The sequence below is a fragment of the Drosophila simulans genome, chromosome X (genome assembly GCF_016746395.2).
Source record: "Drosophila simulans strain w501 chromosome X, Prin_Dsim_3.1, whole genome shotgun sequence".
In the NCBI taxonomy this organism is placed as follows: Eukaryota; Metazoa; Arthropoda; class Insecta; order Diptera; family Drosophilidae; genus Drosophila; species Drosophila simulans.
Genome location: NC_052525.2, coordinates 17,756,354 through 17,767,320, shown reverse-complemented (window position 1 = coordinate 17,767,320; position 10,967 = coordinate 17,756,354). Strand labels below are relative to the sequence as shown.

At 46.9% G+C, this 10,967-nt stretch overlaps 1 protein-coding gene across 1 annotated transcript; it reads right to left on the bottom strand.

The window, feature by feature from the left end:
* Positions 1 to 2,208: 2,208 nt before the first annotated feature.
* Positions 2,209 to 10,063, bottom strand: LOC27206812. The gene is made up of 4 exons (XM_039297274.2): positions 9,305 to 10,063; positions 6,964 to 7,410; positions 6,659 to 6,856; positions 2,209 to 3,356 (listed from the first exon to the last, which is right to left on the bottom strand). The coding sequence occupies exons 1-4, from the start codon at positions 9,305 to 9,307 to the stop codon at positions 2,814 to 2,816; spliced, it is 1,191 nt and encodes a 396-aa protein (XP_039153208.1). The 5' UTR covers positions 9,308 to 10,063; the 3' UTR covers positions 2,209 to 2,813.
* Between the last annotated feature and the right edge of the window lie 904 nt (positions 10,064 to 10,967).

Sequence of the window (10,967 nt, the reverse complement as noted above, 5' to 3'; positions counted from 1 at the left end):
ATTTCAACACCTCAGTGAGATGGCCAGACTCCGCCATCTCCGCCAGCTCCTCGGCGCTCCCCGCTCTCCTGGTGAATCTTCCGTATGGCGGGGAGATTCCCACAGGCGGACGGAAATCGCTGAGCCAGCGATTTGGGTTCGTGGGAGAGTCGCGAATCAGAAACTCCACGCGAATCGTTTTACAATCGGAACTATTGGAGTTACTGGACACTGGACACACGCCCTGGTGGGCGGTCTTCGCGCCACGCCCCCTCCGCCGCTCAACCGCCGAGCTCTGGGGGCTTGGGAACACTTAGGGAACATAAATGTAACGCCATTATCGGAGGAAATCTGCAGCGGAAAACATAACTCAAAAATACACACGGCGAATACAAGTTAAATATAAAATAAGAGAGGGCAAAGCAAGAAAAACACACAAATGAAATAAGATATTTTAAATTAATTGCCGTCGCACTGTCGACCAAGATCACAAAAAATCTGAAACAAAAACAGTTCCCTGCACGTGACTTGTGACGGGCCGAGTTGGACACAAAATATCCAGATTCAAAACTGAACAGAAAACAGAAACAAAACAAAGTGAACATTTAGATTAGATCAGTGCAGGCGCAAAAGTTCATTCAGCAGGAGCCAGGAGCGGAGAAGTCCCAAAAACAGGGGAGCCTGACTCTCGACAGCGCGGATACCCATTAAAGCAGAGGTGTTAGTTCTTAATAGAACATAGTAAGTTTGGAATGTGAAAAGTAAAGTCGCGTTCGATCTAAATAGAAAATATTAACTAAATAGAAATATTATTTGTATAAAGTATCTACAAAGTTATAATCGCATTTGAAATTGTTGATGGTTATCCTTTATAAGGACATCATTAATGGTTTTCTCGGCGGTTCGGTCTTTAAAAGCACCAAAATACCATAAAACAAGCCACTAATTTCTATAAGTACTCAACCCTAGATACCTTTGTTCCCACAATCCGCACGATAACGCATATGCCCCGAAAATCAAGGGGTTTCCGGAGAGGGAAAGAGAGGGCGCAAAAGAGAGAGAGAGAGAGACACAGATCGAGTGAGAGGGGTGAAGGCATTTCAACATTTCTCATAGAAAGACATAATTTTCAATTTAATAAAGGTCAGGCCAATAAAAACCTATCAAAACTGAAGATAGATGTGCGCTACGTGCACCTGAAAGGGACAAAAGGGTTGACGCAGCCTGCATGCAAAGCAGCCAGAGGGAGAGGGAGCTATCGGCGGATGGCCATGAATGGGATCGCATAGTTGCATGTGCGCCTCATTCGGATGGATCTCGGACCTGGCCAAGATCACTGGCCACAGATCTTCGCCAGATCAGCGGACGACGGAGAGGCTGCCGCAGGGAGAGCACACAATAAAATCAGACCGATAACCATCTTTACTGGAGACGCAGACAGAGATGGAGATGGCGATGGAGAATGGGAATGCATCCCTCTCTGTCGCTCTATCTTTGGCATATTAAATTGTTGAATCAGTCACCGAGAAGGAGTCGGAGTAGGAGTCACAGATGGAGATGGAGGTGGAGATGGAGGAGCTGTGCTGGGCAGACAAATCGGAGCACGTACACCGAGTCCGAAATTAATGACAATTGCTGATTGTGTGCGATAAACCCGATTCGGGTACTCCGGCAAACCGCAGAGGAGAACATCAAAAATCCAGGGCTCAGTGAAGGTGCGCGCGTAGATTCCGGCCCAGCGATAAGGCCGGGAGAATTGGAGATCTGTGAAAGGAAGAGCCGAGGAGGGAGATTCGGGAACGGAGAATGGAGAATGGTGAATCAAGAGCGGCGACAAACATTTCTTGTCGTTAAATCGCTGGTGTTTTGTGTGCAGCTGACAAAAAGGGACAAAGGTGACCCCGACTCCGACTACGACCTCGATTCCGATTCCGATCCCGATCCCGACCCGGGCCCAAGCCCAAAACCCAAAACCCAGGGGAGAGAATTATTATATGGCTCATAAAATATTTGAACAAGTCTATAAATGCCGCGTAATTCTGCTGCAATTAAAGCCACGGCGACGATCGTAAAGGGGAATTGTTTGGACACTTTTATGTCTCTCTTACCTCTCATCCAGCACGGTGCGTATGCGCAATTTCGGTGGGAATGTATCTCGTGTACTCCCCCCGCATGAGTGTAATTGATATGGCGCCAGCAGAGGACCACCCAATCCGCAGATAAACTCGCGATGCATTTGTACTTTCAACGGTTTGTATTTGTATATTTGTATATTTGTGTTTGTATTTGATGTCTAAAATGTTAATTCCTAATCAAAGCTAAGTTACATAGAGGAGTAAATCGTACATATATCCGTGTGTAAATATAGTCGGGGGAGACATATAGCTTGTGGCCGTCGCGGAGCGTTGTGTTTACTTTAATCATCTACTATCACAGCATCGTAATACAAGGCAAAGTATATCTAGTATACTTAGTATCTAGCGGAATGTGCGGCAGATTGTTGGCGAGTTGCAATAATAAATAATACAATGGTACTTAAAGCTATCAAAAAAAAAAGGAAGTTGTCGGAGAAACATTACTATCGTGTTTGGATATCTCAAATTCACTTCTGTGGTGGATTGTTCACATTACTTATTCGGTTTTTCATAGCCTTGCGATTGTCGGGGATTCCTCGTGATTCGTGACTGGTGTGGCGTGGCGTGAGTAATAAATATAGGATGTTTAATAAATTAAGGATGTCTTCATGGAATGAGCCTCGTTGTGTGGAATGGAGGTTTCGCCGGTTCTGAGCTCTTGGCAATAGCTACTTTCTACTTTCTACTCTCTGCTCTCCTCTAGAGTTTCGACTGGATCGCCTTCGGCGCCTTGCACAGACTCTTCCGCTGGTTCGCGAGTATCTTGCGGATACTCTTGAGATACTGCACAAACTTCAGTTTGGTGAAGAGGGCGTGCTGCTCCAGGACCATCAGGTCGTCGGGCGGTGGTGGCACATCCTCCCCGCGGGCGGCCAAGGTCGCCTGCTGGTGCAGCTCCACGAGAGGCACCAGCGTCGAGTTGAACTGCTGCAGACGCTTCTCCATCAGCTTGCGCGGCAGGATCTTGTAGGTGACCACCGGCTGGGCCTGGCGACGCTTCTTCTGGCCCCTCGGCTGCGGCGCCCGCGGCCTGTTGGGTGTGTACAGCAGGTTGGTCAGGTTGATGGCCTCCTCCACGCTGCAGAGCACCTCGCGGGCGGACTTCCGCATCCTTCCCAGCTCGTCGGAGAGCACGCTCTTCGCCTGCAGATTGGCCAGGTCCCAGTGTAGCTTGATGTTGCGCATGTACGTGAAGGCGCCCACGTAAATCTGCAGGTCGCGATGGGCGTGGCGAAGATTCAACTGGAATGGGCAGGGGAAAAGATTGGAAGCGGGTTAGTTAAGCTGCTTTGTCAAGAAATATAAATACTATGAATATGATCATGAGTAATTGATAACTTTAATGTGCAACGAGCGGTTCTCTGTTGATAAGATTGAATTTCTATGGATTCATATTTACACCCATTTCATTATTTTTAGATTAAGTTGAGTGTTTTATTTATACAAGTCTGAGTCTCAGGAAATAAAAATTACTTATAAGACTTATTTATTCCCTTATTCACGAACCGAACAAGTCATCAACTGACCATTAACTTGTAGACTAATTATATATCCCAGCTTAATCACCATAGTTATTCCACCCCGTATTGAAGATCAGCATAGAATCGAAAATATAATAATTATATGGCAAAGTAAGTTATTCTTAAGCATTTAACGCCTTAATTGATTGTATCGCCATGAGTGAAGTTCTTGGGTATCTTTATTGAATAAACCTTTTTATGATTTAATGCTCTCGCTGGCAATAAAAATCCCAAATGGGAATTGTAAATTTAAAGTATTAGGGAACCTTGAAATTGCGATATCCATATCGCATATATGGTGTATATAGTCAATCATATAGTTCGATTTTTTTGGGTTGACTGAACCCGCGCACTGACTGCGCTCCAGCCCCTTCGCCCCCCCCCCCCCCCCTCCCTCCATTCGGCATGAAACTTATCTGGCCAGCGGCTGAAAGTGAAAATCGAGCCGAACGCTCGTCGCTCTCTCGTAACTGTTTTTTGAGTTCTCGGCTGCGCTTCGGCTGGCCGCTCGTGACGTCGTCGTTGGCTCTTCGTTTCATTCATGCCGCGCTCGCCGCTTGTCGCTCACCCTCTTCCTCTTCCGCTCGCTCTCGCTGGAGTTTCGGGGGAATCCACGGCTCTGTTTCATATGAATCACATATCGCGTATACGCCCCGGCGCCCCATGTCCCCCACCACCGACCGCATCGCAAGGCAAACAGCGTGTGTGTGTCATTCACAATAAACGAGCGTTGTGAACTACTCAAACATATTATCGTTAAGCTCATTCCTTCTTCCGAACCGATCCGCTGCGGTATCAGCGAATTGGTTGTTTTCTTTTTTTTTTTTTTGGTGAGTATGTGCGAATACATTGCTGTGACGTCAAAAGGCCGTCGATTCTCGGTACCGAAGCGATCTATCTAAATATAGAGATCTTCTTTCAGTCCCGCTTGGCACTTCGTCGTCGGATCGGGTTCCGATCTGGGTTCCGTTTCGCTCTGTTCCGGGGATGTCAACAATTAGTTGGCACAATTGGCATTGACGTAGCCGATATTGGCCAAATATTGACACACATCCCGAGCGGCAAGTTCCGAGCTTGGTGCAGAGTGAGAAAAGGTAGCTCGACTGGTCGAATCGAGTATTGTGATCAAAGGTATCTATTGAAGGGGAACTCATAAGCAGCCAAAGCAGTCAATTGCTATGAGGAACCACGTTCTGTAGTTACCCCCTTTTTCTCGCAGTGTGGTCCGCGGGGCCCAGGTACTTTTCCCCAACTATGACGACAATTGAGAAATTTCAGCGAAAGCCAAACTTTGCTCATCGCCCTGAATAGACGATTGAGTGAATCGCGCTGGCTGAGTGAACGAATGGATGAAATGGAATGGTGACTATGATGGGACTGGCTAAGTTTAGCCGTTCTGGGTAATTAAAAAAATAAAAACCAAATTCCCAGGGGGTGGCGACCTTTGAGATCCACCTGCACTCTGATCGCGACTTTTGGCTGACTCGAAGTGAGTCGGCACTTTCCGCGGATCTTGACCACGCTTGAGATTTTTCGCCGCACCTGCGATCTCATAAAAGTATCTGTTTATGGCCACGCCAAGTGAACTACACTCATCTGGTTATCTGCAGATATTACTGTCCTATACGAAACTTTCCCGGACACCAAGGAATTAGCACGTTGGGGCAACCAAACCGATCTCGATCGATTCACGGAACGACCTTCTCCTCACTGAAATGTGGACTAGACCCTTCCTCGTGCCCGGCGTTTGTCATATGTGGTCACGTATCGACTTGTACCCCAAGTCAATCATTTCACAAATACCGCCACCCACATTCCAGAACCCACATTCTATGATATATACACTCCCCATTACCCACCTAATTTTACTTCCATTATTCACCGGCTTATCGGTCACCCCGGGTTTTTCCTCAGCTGGGCTTGCTCATTTCCCCGTGTCAGGGCGAAAATATTTCCGAATTCCCAGACCCCGACAATTTGGCATTACTAAACGGTTCCACTCTATTTACATCAAACTGTCCGCAACTCGAGGGTCTCGAAATTGAAAAGCCCCATAATTTTCCTCTCGCCATAATTCAGATGTCCGTGGCGAATCCAATTCGAAATTTGATTAGCTTCTGTTTGTTGTTGTTTACTTGTCAAAAGTGTAAATAAAATGTGCCGCTTGATTTTATTTTGTTTATCCAACGAATTATCCACTTCAGATACAAATTGAGATTCGGATTGAACTTCGTTTTCAGTTTCAGATACAGCTACTGCTTCAGCTTCAGCTTCAGCTTCAGCCTCAATTCGGATCGATCCAATCTACGGGTTGGCCATAAAACGTGATCGCTGGATCAAGGCCGGTTTGGGGGGGATCGCGATGGATCTATATAAACAATACTCGAAAAAAAGCGCGCGCGCCGTCAATTTGCTCTTAATCTTAATGTGGTTATGGCATCGATTGCTAATGTTTTCCCTCGTGCTGTTGTTGTTTGCTGCCAATGCAAATCGACGGTTAATGGGGCGTCCCGAAATGCCGGCTAATGCTCACGAATCGAACGAGGTGCGATCGAAAAGTTGGCGGCACATAAGTGCTCAACGCAAGTCGGGGTGGGTATGCAGTGCTCAAGCTGATGGAAGTTTTGTCAAAACAACTCAATCATCAAGTTGAACTCGTTGAGCTAGCACATATGAACTATATACATATATCTATCTTTACTTCCTTAGTTTCCTGCATCCCCCTTTATGGTTTTATAAATTCCCTTAATCACGTAGACAAACTATGGCAACAACTCTCGCGGCTGGCGGCACGATTCCCCCGGATTCGGACTCATATGACCGCTCCACTCGCCATTAGCTTGTGACGGCCTGTTTGCACCTACGCAGGTGAACGGGGCGAACGCCTCACGTGACCCTCTTTTTTATCACCTCAAGCTCCCTGGCAACAGAAGAACCCCCCGCGAGTGTTTGATGTTTGTAAATGATCCAGTAGTTCTTCACATGACAATCTATGCATACATATGTTATGCTAATGGCACTCACCTGCTTGCTAGTGAGATTCAGACGGGGCAGGAATCTGTAGTTTCCCTTGTAGAATCGCCACTTGTTCTTCTCGACGATGTCCAGGGTCTTGGTGTTCACTGTGGCCAGCTTGTCCGCATTGGTGGTGTCCCTGGCCTTGTCCTCGGCCTGGATGCCCCGCAGCTCGCGGCCCGTTTGGTTCTGTAGATTCTGCAGGATCTGAAATATATACAAATACATATATATAGAGCATAGTGTTAATTGGTTGTGCTAATTAATTGTACTATTAAATAATAGCTAAGAGCTAACTTTCGCTTGAAACTTACCCTTTGGCGTTTCTTGCAGCGTTTCGCCTTGCTGTGGGTTTCGTTCAGGCCCGTGGGCTTCAGATTGCAGGTGTTCTCCCAGTCCAGATGCGTACTGCTGGCATTCAGCTTCTGCTGGAAGGTCAGCCGGAAGTTGGCCGCTCTGGAACGCTTCTGTAGGTGCTTCAGGGGATGGAAGGGATTGGGAGGACTGGGGGGACTGGCAGTGGGCGCGGTTGCCAGCTGACTGGGCGCCGCTGAGACGCCACAACCGCCGCCGGAGAGGGCAAACTGGGACATGGCCATGGCGAGTAAGATCAGCGACCAGTTCCTGTTCAGACGACGTCGATCCACGAACGGCGGTTGCGGCTGCGGTTCCACTGGGTTCCTGGTCCTGGCCGTTTTGTTGCCGCTCCTGCTACCGCTTCCGCTGCTCCTGCTGACGTCGAGCGGGCGGTCAGCTGTCGTCTGTGGATTGGAAAAGTTCCGAAATAAGTTAAAAAAATGTATACAAACATGCAAAGCCCTTAAGACAACACCATTTCATTTTTTTCCCACCCATAATGAACCGAGTTTCACCCGGCTTCTTGACGTCACATCTTCGTCAGACGTCGTCGTCGGTGTTTAGCATGAGAAAAGTCTAGCAACAGGTTATACTATTATTAGTTTAAAGAAAAAAATCAAATACGTATGGTCGATTTTCAGTTATTTACATACGCAAACTTTGGCCGAAAAGAGGGTTCGGTTGGCCAAATGTATTCCCCGTCGAGGGAGCAATTACCATAAGTCAAGACTAACGGACGCAGCGCGGACAACTGAACTGAACCGACTGGTTATATATTATCTTGGCCAACTTTTGCCAAATATAAACCAAAATTCGCACACGTGATGGTCCGTATGTGTGATTGTGGTGCGATTGTGCGGCTGTGTGTGTGTGCGTGTGTGAGTGCCTGAGTGGGCGAATTATGATGATTGTTTGCTGCTTGGGGATTCCCGCTGGACACACTTTTGCGCACACACGCACACATTGAAATATAATCGCAATTGTTTGGGGGCCCGAAGCATGCGCGATTTGTTATTGTTATCGTTTGCGCTTTAGCTACAGCTATTGCTATTGCCGTCTTTATCTGACTGACATAATTATTTAAAATTAAAAATAAAATTCTTTATTTGGCCACACTTTCTGGCTGAATCATCGTGTGTCGCGTCGGCTGGAGGTCGACTGGCGAAGGTAGTGGTGATAGTGGTGCACAGGCGGTGCTGTCTCACATCGCCTGGTGGGGTAAGCTCCAACCGCTCCACGCGCCTCCACATCGAGCAGCATGGTCAACGAACTTGGCTTCTTGCTCACATTTGTGAAATTCATTTTGCCGTGCTTTCTCGCTCTCCGGCTCTTTATCGCGGTCCCTTGGCCCGGACCTTGTCCACCTGTCTGTGCCGAATCGCTAGTGCTTGTAGCGACAACCGCTGACGCATCCAATCTTCAATTCCTGCCAACCACCAGCACCAGCAGCACCACCAGTCCAACCAGCCCCACTGGCACCACCACCCCCGCCGCACGGAACGTGTAAATTAATTTCACATGTTTTGCTCTTTGGGCCATTATTTTCTTTTTGATTTTTGACAACGGACGATGAAAGGTAGTTGGGCAAAACAGAGACACTTTTTTTTTTATAGTTGCAATAACTATTAAGTTAGTTGCACAAGTTGTGTGGTTAAATGGAACAATAAGTGCCCAATAAGTTAGAATAGTAATAGCAAATAAATGCAAGTCATCGATTAGTCATACCCATCCGAAAATAACCATCCATAGGTTTTCAAATAACTTACGTTTTTCATAAGTGAAATAATTTTAGAATGCTATGATTCACATGTGGAAAAATGAGCATTCTGTGCATCATGAATTTATAACTTGCTTTCAATGCCTGTCACCAAACAGTGCCAGTGATTCATGAATGAGTTTCCCCATGAGAGGCTGGAGATGGTCCCTTTCGGCTGTAAGCCCTATCCCCATCCTCAATCCCATCCCCAATCCCATCCTCAATCCCATCCCCAATCCCATCCTCAATCCCATCCTCAATCCCATCCCCAATCCCATGCCAATCCCAATCCGATCCCTAAGCCCATCACTTCTCCTCCTTGGGGCCAATTACATCATGTGTGGGGTACGTGACACCTCAGCCATCGCTGACCAGTGCAGCTCTGGGCAAGAACTCTTCGGTTCAGAAGTGTCGAGCGCCAGACACCTGTACCTATCAACAAACCGAGCACGCACAGGTGAATTCTCCGCTCTTATCGACAGCAGAAAACGACATATATAAAATGCCCGAAAAATAAGCCTAAGGTAGTTACTTGTACTTACCATTTACATAAAAATCGTTGGCTGGGAATTCCGCACAAAAATTCGTACTTGGTTGACACGCACTTTGCTTTTGTAACGCAGTTAGTCTTTTCTTTGTGTGTATTTGCCGGAAAGAAGCTTCCAGAATGCAACGGAAAAAAAAACGGAAAAAAACTAACTAATAATTATAGCGATCGCGATTTGTCGAATTTGGCGAATTTGTCGAGTTTGGCGAATTTGTTGAATTTGGCTGCGTATCTTTGTATCTTTGTATCGCGGCTGGAGGAACTATCGCGTTAAGTGTCGACGCGCTGCCTTCGACTGTCTGCTATGATTTGATTCCGATTCGATCGGAGTCGAAGTCAACAGCGCTGTCGATTTCTCGCCGCTGGAGAGCGTGGATTGGAGTGTTGTCGAGTGGATTGGATTGGAGTGGCTTTCTCGCCGTCTTTGCCTTGTTTTTTGTACAATTTTTGCAGTAGCGTTTCTTCACTTTTTTTCGCCTTTTCGCGTGCAGTGTTATGTGTGTATATATGTGTTGTGTTTTTTTGTTTTTGGGTCCGGCGGAGACTGACTGAACTCCTCAGTTACTATGAGCATACTAATGAGGAGGCGGACGCCCAGTCCGCCGGTCATGTCCGCTCCGCTCGAATCGCCAAAGAAGCGGAAGAGAGACAGCGAGAGGCTCTCTCGGCTGTCATGAGTGTGCAATCGCAAGAAAAGCGCTCAAAACATTCGCCGAGTGCCAAAAACAACGCGAGAAAGCCATAAAACAGCACAGCTGAGCGATAAAAAACAGAAACAGCTCAGAGCGGCTGGGTGCGGACAACGGGTTACCCTGTACCCAGGGTACCAGCAACTAGGACCAAGAAGATACGCTGAAGAAAGCATGAAAAAAGCAGAAGAAAAGTAGGTAAAGGTAAAGGCTAACTTTAATAATACTATGTAGAAAATATAACATCTAAAATAGGCAACAGCAAATACAAACATCCAAAAACTATTAACTATAGTTGCTTTATTCGATTAAGACCAATATTCGGTTAGTTAACTAGTAACAAATGCCATAAATATTCTATATTACGGCCATCCCGAACATAATAGATTTATTACCAATATTACCCAGTCGTAATGGGCGTGAAAAAAATCGTTTAGTAAATGATTAGGCCCGCTAGATTTCAACACGATGAGAAATACTCACGGCTCTCCAGCGCTGCCCTTTTGGGATGACACATAATCGGCGCACTGGAGTGGAGTGGAGTGATTGATCGATCCGTCGAGTGGGCCGATCTCCTCCAGATAAGGTCGCTGAGAGAGCTATTCACTGTCTCTCCCGCTCGCAGATAAACAAAACATGTGTAATTCGCCCATTCGCCGGTCTCTGGGGAACAAAGTGAGCGGCTACTTGGCTCTTATCGAATGACTTTCACTCGCCGCCACTTCCGATTCTCCGTTTCTGCGGTTCTCCGGTTCTCCGGTTTTCCGACTTCGATTCCGAGACGATCGTTTCCGATCCGAAGCCATTCCGTTGCGTTTCGTTCCGTTCCGTTCCGTTCCGATGTAACCCCCGCAAATAGTCGGCAATTTATGGGGGTTGGCATGAATTTCAGTTATATCCGTTCAATTTCGCAAGAATATTACTCATACGCTCCGTCGGCCGCCGACAGCCGTCAATGACGACACGATT